Raw genomic sequence first — 14,010 nt, forward strand, 5'->3', positions numbered from 1 at the left:
AGTTATGAATTAAGGTTGTTACATTTGCTAATCATGGCACCAGAAATTGCACACATCAAAATAACCCTATAAACCAGCAAAAATGCTGTTTTGTACATTAAACCATATTTAGGAGCTCGAATATGCCCTGTGCATATCACATTTAACATTACGGTAGAAATTAGAGGACTCTCAACTTTGTCAAAAAATGAGAAGAAAATATCCTGAAACAAGCAGGGGGAAATTACAGGGAAAAGCACAATTTGAAAATAAAACTCTTCATTACTGCCTTCTTGTTTCCAAACATATAATCTAGTGTTCTAAATATAATGAAGGTGACAAGTCAGTACAGTGTCACCCCAACACATTTTTGACCTTAAATTATATTTGTCCAATTGTAATTGTCATTTGGACATAATTACAGGATAATCTTTTTCAGAATTCATTAGAAATTAACTCAAAAGACTAGGTTCTTACTAAAAAGTATCCCAAGCATTATCAGTCACTAAAACCTATGCATTATGTTCTCACCAGACCCAACTTTAATTCATTACATTAAACCTGTGTCAATTCCGATGCATTTGTCATTTGGGACAGAAAAACAGACTGAACTGAAAATTAAATTGACCTCTAAATAAATGTGAACTGTAACAGTTAAAAAACAAAAAACAACAACCCTGTCACTGTCTGTGCTATCAATCTTCCATCTTTTCAGGTAACATAAAATGCACCTTCGCCATTCAGATTTTTTTTCTGGTATCATAATGCATCTCTGACAGAAGTTATAATATAGAACCTTAGTGATATTGATATTTAAACCAAAACAAATGAAAACAGTAAAAGATTTCAAAAGCAAAGACAAGAGGCTAATAATATACATATATGTTAGATAGCATTAACCAAGACGTGGCCACTAAACACAGTTTTAAAAGACTATAACCATTGTTCACAGTGAACAGTGTTTCACTTTCATAAATGGTAGATAGCTAAATAGGACATAGCTCCCATACAGAAATAAATGAATTTTAGAATTTTGCAATTAATTTTTACAAATCTATTGATTTTACTTTTCCTTCCATTAACATGTTAAAGGTACTCTAGGCTTTCAGAATTCAAAAGGCCCAGATTTTTGGATACAACTCTCTTAATAATCAGTATTGAGCAAGACTCAGTTTTTCTAATATGATGCAATGTTCTGGAATCCAAGCTGGTATATTAAGCCTGTGTTCCAACACCCCTAAATGAGAGCAAGAGAATGTGTTGCTAATTTTTGGCAACATTGTGAATACAGAATCTATATATATAATTCTCTAAGCCGCCGCCAGAGCGGCACGACACCCATGAAAGCACGCAGGAAGGAGCCACGGCCACCAACTCTAAGACCATTGGATACGATGAAAACTCGCAAAGCCATGCCCACCAACTCTGACGCGACGCCTCGGAAAACACACCGTCATTTCTGTTTGTCTGTGCTACAGTCCACATGCAGCTCTGAGCCACGTTGACTTTTCGGTTACGACGCACGACTGCGTGCAACATCGCAAACTGTTCTACACGCTACATACAGCAATTCGCATCCGCGACAAACATGCGTCTTCTTAGATGGTCCTGCAGGAACACGGAAAACATTTCCCCGCCCACCAAAGCAGGACCATGTAAGAAGAGGCATGTTTGTCGCGGATGTGAATTGCTGAATGCAGCGTCTAAAACAGTTTGCGAGGGGTATCCCATGGGATCCTTAAAACAATTCTTTAAAACTGAGGTTAAAACACAATGAAGGAAGCAGTCTTTAAAAACCAATAAGCCCTGTGCCTCTGTTTAATTAGCGTCTCACCTGCTTCACCGATGCAGGCCCTGCAACAGTCGAGACGCTCTCTCAGCAGCTGACCTTCTCTGTGCCTGACTCCACTATAGGCTGCAACAAAATTATGAAAATACGGGCGCATTTGTTTCACACAAGCTGTGTGTGTGGGTGGGTTGGTGTTAATTCATTAATTAGTTACTCGAAGGATTTCAAGATTTAATATGCACAAGCAGTAACACTGCAAAAGCAGCCCAAACCAGAAAAGACAGCTGGCAAAAAGTGGCCGACAAATTAAATGCGTGTGATTTGTACTTACTGAAAGCAGCGTTACAGATTTTGCAAATGTTCATTTTTTTCCCTCTGCTTAAAAAACATTTAAAAAGCGGCGTGATTATGCGCGGGTTGGTATGCAGTGTGTAAAACAGTTTGTTTGTCGCGGATAATTTGTCTTTTACTATTACACAAAGACAATTTCCTGTTAATACTTCGTTACATTGATATAGCGGTGTTCTCAGTATTCAAACCACTATCCACACAGGGAGGAACCGGGAAGCAAAACCACAATCTTCCACAGTCTCCTTACTGCAAAGCAGCAGCACTACTACAGCACCACAAGGCAGTTAAAGAATACACCGGGCTCGATTTTGTTTTCACTTCTGTTTACAGAGATCGGGTCGTAGATAGCATTGTTGCAATGTTACTTTTCTTGGTGGCTTATTACATTACGGATGTTTCACATGTTCATTTTTTCCCCTGTGCTTAAAAGACATTAAAAAAGTGTTTCTCAACTGTGACTCCGGAACATCTCAGTACGCAAGCTATATTAAGCGTCAACAACGAAGACTTGCTACAACTTAATCTACAAGTGCTGACACTTAGCCCTACCGACGAAGTAACTTTCACCAGCGTGGCCTTCTTCGTCACAGACGATCCCGCTTTCAGTCACGGACAATTATATGTTGCTATCTCCAGAGGTCTATCTTTTCATTCACTCAAAGTGGTATCCACAAACCCACCCCATTTGGACAACTGTGTCATTCAGGAAGTGTTCACCCATCAATACATAATTATGCGGCGTATGCTACGCCGCGGGTTGGCTAGTTAATTTGAATTTAACTACCAAAATAGTATGAAGTGTATTACTAACAAAGTTTGACATAGAAATACCCAAGAGTATTTGTCTAAAGAAATTATTAAGACCCACAAAATTTCCAAACTAACTTAAAAGGCAGTGCTCAGTGATGAAGAATATTCATAACTTATATACCACAAATTACAAGCTTATGAGAGATTTATAAATGTAACCCTTTGATGGCATTAATGCAAGATAAGCAAAACTAAACTACATCAAGTCGCCAAACTCCCTTCTGCATATGTATATTCTGAAGCATCCCCTACTTTTATGAGTATATGAAAAAAACTTGTGCCTTGAAAATAGTTAATGTTTTCCATCTGTTTGTGTTTAACCCATACAGACAGTTCACTTTAAATGCATATAAATAAGATAATGTTAATACTATCAAAGGCCCTTTAATGGCAAATAATGATAAATGAAAATCAAAGGTGGTCAAAAATCAATGATGAAATACAGGCAAGTTATTCACTAATAGTAAACGACAAACAATAAAGATGACTAAAAACATGACTGATGCTTAGAATCTATGTTACAGTATTTTTGCCCCTTAAATACTAAAAGATGTTGAAAAGTTTGAGGAACCAGGATAAGAATCTTGGCATTCGTATAGTAAATGTAAACCATTTTCTTGCATAAAAAGTTTGCTGTGCTGGAAAATAAAATTATCAAAATTACAGCATTCTAACATATTATACTACAAAACAGCTAAATTCCAATTACTCATACTCCAATATTATATCACTTATAATATACTAGATGCTTCCATATATCTTTTGAGCATAATTCTTGCAAGGGTACAAAACAGAATTCACCAGGTAATAAATAAATCTAGGGAAAGAACTATGCAACAAGTACTGTAACATAAATCATGATGCAAGTTTAAAATGAAATGACTGCATCAGTTTATGTATAGTGTCAGCATGGATCAGTGATTAGTGTAGTTTATTTACAAACTGAACAGTGCTGTTCCCATTAAGCAGAATAAGAAATTTGCTTTTTAAACAGTGTATGTGGCTCTTTATCTATTTGTGGCTTTTCTCTTTCATTTGAAAAAAAATATATACGTTGACTATAAACAGTCATCATTGGAGTGAGTGTGCTCTGTGATGGGATAGTATCCAGTCCAGGGTTGGTACTTGTATAGGCTCAAAATGCTAAATTGAATTAAACTGCTTTACTAATTCATTACTGGATGGCTTTACATGTGTTTATACTATACTATGTGTATTTGTATAATATGTTTTTAGTGAAAAGAAGTCAGTTATGCACAGCCTTAAGAACATTGATAAAGCTCATGAAAATATTATCTATCAAATATTTTTGCATTAGAAAAGCTAATCATAACTCCTCCTAAGATAATGAGTTAACTGTCATTAACAAGTTTACCAAATCTTGCGTCAGAGACACAGTCTACACTCCATAACAGCTTTTGGCTTAATTAACAAGAACTAATGTTCTGCGTTGTTTTTACCCAAGACTCAGGTTCCAGACCATTGCACCAAAAACATTGTTATTATGCACCTGCTTATTTCTTCAGTTCCCATATGGAAGATGATATCTGTGGAGGTCAATCCAAAAACCACTCCATTAATGTTCAAAGTACAGGGATCCGGCACCAGGTGAACTCTCTGTTTTTAAAAAAAAAAACAAAACAAACTATCATTCATTCATTCATTCATTCATACATACATACATACATACATACATGCAGAAACACAGTGCGAGAGAGAGCGAGCACACACACAGGCAGCGCAAAAGAGACGTGTGCACACACACAGGCAGCATGAGAGAGAGGGGGCTGGACGCATAAGGTAGGAAGGCAGTTAAAGAATGCACTGGGCTTGATTTTGTTTTCACTTCTGTTTACAGCAATGTTACTTTTCTTGGTGGTTTATTAAATTACGGATTTTTTCAAATGTTTATTTTTTTCCCTGTGCTTAAAACTCAAAAAAAAAAAAAAAAAAAAAAAAAGTGTTTTTAGCCAGCGGTTGGTAGCACGAACTATTGCAGTGTTAGTTTTCTCTGTTGTTCAAAGTTTTCTCAGTGTTATTCAATGTTTTTACATTTAGTTTACTATTACGCTGTGCATTCTATGGTTTAATTAACTATATTTATGCTTAAAAAATATATATATATTTACATACAATCCTATGCGGGAAATTGCTTCGGTTCACGACCGAATATACATACACACATATTATTATATTATATATATATATCTCCATCCATTGTCTCCCGCTTATCCGAGGTCGGGTCGCGGGGGCAGCAGCTTGAGCAGAGATGCCCAGACTTCCCTCCCTCTATATATATATATATATATATATATATATATATATATATATATATATATATATATATATATATATATATATATATATATATATATATACACATATACACAGTGCATCCAGAAAGTATTCACAGCGCATCACTTTTTCCACCTTTTGTTATGTTACAGCCTTATTCCAAAATGGATTAATTTCATTTTTTTCCTCAGAATTCTGCACACAACACCTCATAATGACGTGAAAAAAGTTTACTTGAGGTTTTTGCAAATTTATTAAAAATAAAAAAACTGAGAAATCACATGTACATAAGTTTTCACAGCCTTTGCTCAATACTTGGTCGATGCACCTTTGGCAGCAATTACAGCCTCAAGTCTTTTTGAATATGATGTCACAAGCTTGGCACACCTATCCTTGACCAGTTTCGCCCATTCCTCTTTGCAGCACCTCTCAAGCTCCATCAGGTTGGATGGGAAGCGTCAGTGCACAGCCATTTTAAGATCTCTCCAGAGATGTTCAATTGGATTCAAGTCTGGGCTCTGGCTGGGCCACTCAAGGACATTCACAGAGTTGTCCTGAAGCCACTCCTTTGATATCTTGGCTGTGTGCTTAGTGTTGTTGTCCTGCTGAAAGATGAACCGTCGCCCCAGTCTGAGGTCAAGAGCGCTCTAGAGCAGGTTTTCATCCAGGATGTCTCTGTACATTGCTGCAGTCATCTTTCCCTTTATCCTGGCTAGTCTCCCAGTTCCTGCCACTGAAAAACATCCCCACAGCATGATGCTGCCACCACCATGCTTCACTGTAGGGATGGTGCCAGGTTTCCTCCAAATGTGATGCCTGGCATTCACACCAAAGAGTTCAATCTTTGTCTCATCAGACCAGAGAATTTTCTTGATGGTCTGAGAGTCCTTCAGGTGCCTTTTGGCAAACTCCAGGCGGGCTGCCATGTGCCTTTTACTAAGGAGTGGCTTCCGCCTGGCCACTCTACCATACAGGCCTGATTGGTGGATTGCTGCAGAGATGGTTGTCCTTCTGGAAGGTTCTCCTCTCTCCACAGAGGACCTCTGGAGCTCTGACAGAGTGACCATCGGGTTCTTGGTCACCTCCCTGACTAAGGCCCTTCTCCCCCGATTGCTCAGTTTAGATGGCCGGCCAGCTCTAGGAAGAGTCCTGGTGGTTTCGAACTTCTTCCACTTACGGATGATGGAGGCCACTGTGCTCATTGGGACCTTCAAAGCAGCAGAAATTTTTCTGTAACCTTCCCCAGATATGTGCCTTGAGACAATCCTGTCTCGGAGGTCTACAGACAATTCCTTTGACTTCATGCTTGGTTTGTGCTCTGACATGAACTTTCAGCTGTGGGACCTTATATAGACAGGTGTGTGCCTTTCCAAATCTTGTCCAGTCAACTGAATTTACCACAGGTGGACTCCAATTAAGCTGCAGAAACATCTCAAGGAAGATCAGGGGAAACAGGATGCACCTGAGCTCAATTTCGAGCTTCATGGCAAAGGCTGTCAATACTTATGTACATGTGCTTTCTCAATTTTTTATTTTTAATACATTTGCAAAAACCTCAAGTAAACTTTTTTCACGTTATCATTATGGGGTGTTGTGTGTAGAATTCTGAGGGAAAAAATGAATTTAATCCATTTTGGAATAAGGCTGTAACATAACAAAATGTGGAAAAAGTGATGCGCTGTGAATACTTTCCGGATGCACTGTGTATATTATACATATACACACACACATACATACATACACACACACACACACACACACACATTCATATATACATACACACACATCGAGGGTCAGATTAATTCAACCCAATATCAACAAATTCTTCAGGATAATATTCAAGCATCAGTCACAAAGTGGAAGTTACGCAGGGGTTGGATGTTCCAACAAGACAATGACCCAAAACACAGTTTGAAATCTACAAAGGCATTCATGCAGAGGGAGAAGTATAATGTTCTGGAATGGCCATCACAGTCCCCTGAGTTGAATATCATCGAAAATCTATGGAATGATTTGAAGCAGGCTGTCCATGCTCGGCAGCCATCAAATTTAACTGAACTGGAGAGATTCTGTATAGAAGAATGGTCAAAAATACCTCCATCCAGAATCCAGACACTCAAAGGCTATGGGAGGCGTCTAGAGGCTGTTATATTTGCAAAAGGAGGCTCAACTAAGTATTGATGTAATATCTCTGTTGGGGTGCCCAAATTTATGCACTTGTCTGATTTTGTTATGATGCATATTTTCTGTTAATCCAATAAACATTAATATGTCATATATTAATAGGAAGTTGCTACTTTGAAAGCTCAGCCAATGATAACCAAAAATCCAAAGAATTAACAGGGGTTCCCAAACATTTTCATATGACTCTCTCTCTCTATTATATTATATATATATATACATACATACATACACACACACACACACACACACACACACACATATACACAAAAATATATATATATAAAAAAAAAAAAACACACACACCCAAAACCACATACTGTATTTGAAATACAGATTTAAGAAATGCATCAAGACCCGGTGACAGTTATTAAACATAGTGTGTCACTTAATGTCAAAGTGTTTAACTTGACTGTAATATTTGCAACTGTTTAGCTCTAGTATCAGATTTCCAAGACAAGCAAAGTTCAAGAATATATTTTATATGTTTGAGGGTAGCATGATGGGAAAATAATTGGCAACACAAAGGGCCTATATTCAAATGTTGCTGGTGTCAAATTTGCTTCTTCCGAATCCAGAGTCTGTACTTGCTTCTCTAAACTGGTTATGTGTTACTGCGTGTGGATGTGAGAGTTTGTACAGCGGTGCACTGGAGTGTTCTCTATGGTTGGTTGTTGCCTTGTGCTGATTACTCCAAATATAAGATTGTTGGAGGCTATCACCCTGATAACACACAAATGCATAAAGTGGATGCATTTATGCACACTTTCCTGCCCAATGTTCAAAAGCATACTGACACTCACATGTTTACAAGTACAGTAAGTGAACAAGTAGCATTTAATTTAAACATGAATATGTTCTACGAAAAAGAGATGAATATAACATCTCACTCTGGTGGAACAAATACTGACAACTTTACAAGTATGTAAAATATCAGAGAAAACCAAATGCCCATAGGGGCAACAATAAAAAAAAAGATTTAGATGTAAAGTTGGATGGGGTAGTGGTGGCAGTGGTTAGGGACTGGGGTACATTACCTGTCTGTCTTCCTTGGATATCTCGGGGAAAACAAATGGAGGCTGCGGGTAGACATACTCGTGATGCACATCACGAAGGGAAGGCACAAACACAAGTTGGGTGTTCAACCTATTGATCAGAAAGGAGATATTTACAATGTATTTGCTATACAAGTTTGAAAAACATAAGATCCTTGCAATTCACACTGCAGGGAATATATCAATATATTTGCTTTTTCTTTCTGAAGCACTTCCCAGTAATATTCATTATAAAAACAGAATATAAAATTCAGAATGAATGAAATTAGAATAAGACAAGTTAGAACACATTTTCACTCAATTCTAGTAACACTAAGAACACAATCAATTCAGATGCAATTTACTAAACTGAAGGCTCACAGAACGTTGTCACATTTAACATACGTCTCCAGTGCCACAGCTTGACTTTGAAAACTGATGCATGACAATGGACAAATTGTGGAATGAGGATGGTGCGTTTATTTCACGTATAATATTATAATAAAAGTATGCACTTAGACAAAAAACATTTAGAAGCTTTTCTTGTATGTACCACATACAAGAACAGAACAGAGCAGGTATACATAAAATCTTAAGAAAAACTTGTTCTGCTATGTGTGTGTTCTACTCCGAGGACTCCAGGTCAAAAAACAGAATAAGTTGTCAACTAGGATGGATCTCTTTATGAAAAGTGTAAACATTCAAGGGGAAAAAAAAAGTTTGACCTAGCCCAGTGAAAAGGAGAGCTGGTGAATATTTCAAGGATATACATCATCTCTAGAGAGGATTGGTCAATGGGGCTAAGACATGAACAAAGGGGGTTGGCCCTACACTACAACTCCACATTGGTCAAAGATGTGAATCAAGAAAACATGAGACCAGCTTAAATTCAGGCTAAAAGAGAAGCCCAGTAGTTTCTATTAGTCCATCATCCACAGAGCAATCAGCATACTAAGACAAGGGTTCATTTGGTTATCTAGGCCTGCTGGATGTCTATACTCCTAATAAGACAAACTGCTACTCATTCAGGCTGTACTAGTATCATTCTGTCACACTTACTTTACTTTGTTTCTGTTTTAGGCACATTTAGAAACTTTAACTTAATATATAATGCATGAAAAAAAGCACAAATCTTCTCTTCTGCTCGTTTTGGTACTCTGTCTTGTCGCCTATGATCACAGATGAAAAAGAAAGGGAACAAGTGGAGATACGGGTTACAGCTGTATCTTTGTGAGGTTGGCGAGTGTAAATGTACACGTTCTATGGTAGAAATTTGGGACACACTGTACAGGTCTATGTAAAGAAGTCTGAAAGTGAGGATGGGGGTCACCCTAATATCCCTTTTCTAATGAAACAAATGGTAATTAAAAAAAGTTCAATTTTCATTTTCATAAAAAAGGAGCTTTTAATTTAAATACTGCATTTTCAACAGAAGATATAGTGAGTACTCTGGCACTTGTAGTATCAAATATTATTTTTTCCAATGGAATGTCTGTCTGAAACAGGTTACGTCACAATAAGGAGAAGTCATTAGGAGGACTATTTTTAAATAAGTAAAGCAGAGTATAGAGAAACCACTGAACAGTGTCTAAAAGCCGAAAAGTCTAACTGAAAATAATTATTGTATATGACAAAAAATTTCAAATAATTAAAGCAAAATGTCTTATACAGATATGAGAAATCAGAAAAAGCACATGTCTACACTAATAAAAATACATCTCCGCTCTTCCACTGTTGTATTCCATTTGACCATAATTTCTTAAATTGTGGGTTGCAACTTGCGACTTTTGGGGTTACACAGAGATATGAATCACCACTGATAATGGGAAAGGGTCACATATGGTTTGTTAAGTGTCTTGCGATAGGTTGCCACAGGCAGTTTATGGAGACAACATTGCTCCGCCGTGACCATCAGCAACAATTCTCTAAGGGGGAAATCCACCCCCCAGGAAAATTGAAAGAGGCGATTATTCAAGGGTGAAACCAGCATGACAATTGGTGGTGAATCTCCAAGGGGTAATGAGGGATGACTGTCCACGGCAATTCTTTAAAGGGTGTCCCCTTACTGCTGGCAGCAGTTCTCCAAGGGACCTACTGTACATTAGACAATAAATGTTACATTCAAATGTTAAAGGCTGCCAAAAACCATACTATAATATATTAATCAAAAGACAATGATGGGAAAGAAAACCTTTTGAGGGGAAAAAGGTTTGGAATCCTAAAAGTCAATAAAGCTACACATTATTTTAAGTGGAGAAAGTACCGTAATACCTATATCTAGTATAGCAATCATTTATCTGGGAAGCAGAGCAGAATAATAACCAGCCGAGATATAACCAAATTTGGGGGGGGGGTGGAGTGGCAGAAATGAAATCTGCTTTACTCAAATACTATATATCAATCATTGCACAGTACAGAATACAGTACATTGCTTCTTAGTCTGGATACACATGCACTCTCCTGTTACAGCCTAACACTACAAGGGTGCATGACTTGTGTGAGGGTTACATATGCATAAACGAGAAATGGTTGCCACTGACATTTAAATTTACCACTGTAAAACCAAAAAATAAGTCAAGACCACAAATGCAATTGTATTCAAATCAATGTAACTGGGCACAAAGGCGTCATGTGTGAAAGGAGGCTATCTGCTGGGGCCATTTCCACTACAACTGTAAGTGAAGACAGGACAGTGAAAACCTCATCACTCTAAAGATAAAAGGAGTTCAAATAATAAACAACAAACACGTGTAATAAAAGTGCTATTAATTGAAATGAGCAATACATATCAGAGCAAACTGATATAGGTGTTTAGAAAAATTGTGTCCTGTTCTATCAGAATTAGCCCTGATATTCCAGGACCATGAATTGGAATAAGCAGGGAAGTTAATGGATGAATAAAAAAATAAATAGGCATTTATTTATTGCTTTAAGAATATCCAAAATTTTCAATATTGTTTTATCATTATTTATGTTAATATCCAGTGTTACATATTCAGGCAGTACAGTAGCTTTAAATCATCAAGTTAATTCAGAGTCAGGTGATTAACAGTCAAAGAGATTGGTCTGAATCAGGCAGACAAATCACGGTCAGTGAAACTTTATTTCAGACTTTGTGTAAATCACCCATGCATGCACTGCAGTGACTCTCAAATGTGAGGAATTCAAAGCCAAAAAAGGCAGCACCTGTACAAAACAAACGTAAGCAGAATTACCAGGTAAGATTATGCAAAACACTGGTGGAGGTGGAGAAGCAGAAATTAAGGGTGGCATAAGCAGAATCAAAGAATTGACAGTGATGGCGAGATGAATGACCCGGCAAAAGCTCTGCTTTTGCAGCACTCAACAAGTTACAATAAAGGCAAGTTACCATGTCCATCTCTATTTCCGTACATTTGATGTACAGTGGGTATAGAAAAGAATCACACCCTATGAAAATATTCACACACACAAATATTTTTCAGCTATATTTTCTTGATGCAACCTATAACATCCAAGCCAAAGATATAATAGCAGCAGTTCAGAAAAATAATAATAAATAAAAAACTACAATCACTGAGACTGATAAAGGATCACCCCCTTCCAAACAATACTTGTAAACTCAATCAGGTGTAAGTAATCACCTTCTCCACTGCACTCCCAGGTAACTGTCTTCCACCTGATCCATTGTAATTATTTTGATTGGTTTAGCATAAAAACAGCCATCCCTGGAGCATTCTAGTGCTTGGTAGTGCAACTGAAAGTAAACAATTGACTACGGGTGGCAAGGCACTTTCAAAAGATCAAGGATGAAGTTGAGGACAGGCACAAGTAATTAGATGGATAGAAAAAGATTTAATTATCAATCCACAGGAGCACAGTAAAGTCGATAATTAAAAAGTGCAAAGTGTTTGGTACTACCAGGACCCTCCCTGGATCAGGCAGTTCCCTCCAAACTGGATGAAAGAGCGATGAGGAAACTGATCAGAGAGGCTGCTCAGAGGCCAATGGTAACTTGAGCTTTGTTAAAACACAGACATTCCATGACCAAGTGCAAAAAGGTGTTATGATTAGAGGATACCACAATTGAACTATTTGGCCTCAACACCAAATGGTACACCTGGTTGAAAGCCAATACAGCTCACTATCCAAAACACACCATTCCTACAGTAAAGCACAGAGGTGGTAGTATCCTCTTGTGGGAGTATTTCTCTGCAGCAAGGACTGGGGCACTTGTCAGGGTAGAAGAAAAAAATGGATGGGGCAAAAGCATAGTCAAATTCTTCAAGAAAACCTGCTGCCCTCTGCCATAAAGTTGAAGATGAGAAGAAGGTTCACCTTTCAACATAACAATGTCCCAAAGCACACAGCAAAATTGACCACACAGTGGCTGAAGGAGAAAAAAAAGTGAATGTCCTTGCATGACCTAGGCAGAGCCCAGAATTAAACCTATTGAAAATCTGTGGAATGATGCGAGGTTTGCAGTCACCCAACGGTCATCATCCAATCTGAGTGAGCTTGGGCAGTTCTGGAAAGATGTGTGGGCAAATATTGTTCAGTCTAGATGTGCAAAGTTTGTACAGAAGGATTCCAACAGACTCATTTCTGTAATTAAAGCAAAAGGTGGTTCCAAAAAGTATTGCCACAGTACTTTATTAATAATTAGTTTAGTTTACTAATTATTAATTAGCCTTTATTAATTCAAACTTTTTTTTATATATTTGTGTATTTTCATTTTAGGCTGTAAAGTAACACAAATGTGTATATTTTCAAAGGGGGAGATTCTTTTCTATACCCACTGTATTTATTAAAAACAGGTTTATATAAAAGCAAGACCTTCTTTGACTCCACTGTCTCTCCAATGGGGAGTGTAATGTGTAGGCAATATTTTATCATTGTTTAACTCTATTTGAATCACCATTAGGTTTTACTGAATCAGCCCACAATCAATGCGTTAATGTCATTTAAAGCACACATTACAAAATTGTCCAAAACATGTTTCTTGCATCTTAAAAAGGAAAATTAAGGTGTTTTCTAAATATGCAAGATTAAGAGAAATTAATGCGTGTGTTTACTTCTAGTGGGATCGACCATTGCAATGCAGTGTTCACTGGCTGCTCAATTCATTTTTATACGGTTTTCAGCTAATTAAAAATGCTGCTGAAAGAGTTATTAGAACAACAAGGAAGTAAGAACACCTAACTCCAGTTCTTAAGTTCTTGCATTGCCTCCCAGTTAAGTTTAGGGCAGATTTCAAAATACTCCTTTTAAGCTATAAAACCTTAAAATGGCCAAGGTCCTGCTTACTTATCTGAGTGTATCATTACTTACAAACCAGAGCGCACATTAAGGTCTTACGATGCCTGACCTGCTTAGGAATCAACAGATTAATAAAATAACAGTGGGGGATTGAGCTTTTAGCTACAGCACCCAAAATCTGTGAAATGGTCTGCCTGCTAATATAAGAGATGCCCCTTCAGTCTCAAACTTTTAAATTGCTGCAGAAGACTCACTACTTCAGCAGCTCTACTTGGGATATGCTAAATTGATTAGCTGTGCATGCTGCATTTCCGTTAGTCAGTATTAAAATAT

At 37.5% G+C, this 14,010-nt stretch overlaps 1 protein-coding gene across 1 annotated transcript in view; it reads right to left on the reverse strand.

The window, feature by feature from the left end:
- Positions 1-14,010, reverse strand: part of pola2 (polymerase (DNA directed), alpha 2) — a 69,955-nt gene that overhangs the window by 13,596 nt on the left and 42,349 nt on the right. The window contains exons 14-15 of the mRNA XM_028802316.2: positions 8,443-8,551; positions 4,440-4,546 (exon numbers count right to left, since the gene is read on the reverse strand). Coding sequence (XP_028658149.1) covers positions 4,440-4,546; positions 8,443-8,551 — 216 coding nt within the window. The remainder of the gene's footprint in view (positions 1-4,439; positions 4,547-8,442; positions 8,552-14,010) is intronic.

This window comes from Erpetoichthys calabaricus, chromosome 1, assembly GCF_900747795.2.
Source record: "Erpetoichthys calabaricus chromosome 1, fErpCal1.3, whole genome shotgun sequence".
In the NCBI taxonomy this organism is placed as follows: domain Eukaryota; kingdom Metazoa; phylum Chordata; class Cladistia; order Polypteriformes; family Polypteridae; genus Erpetoichthys; species Erpetoichthys calabaricus.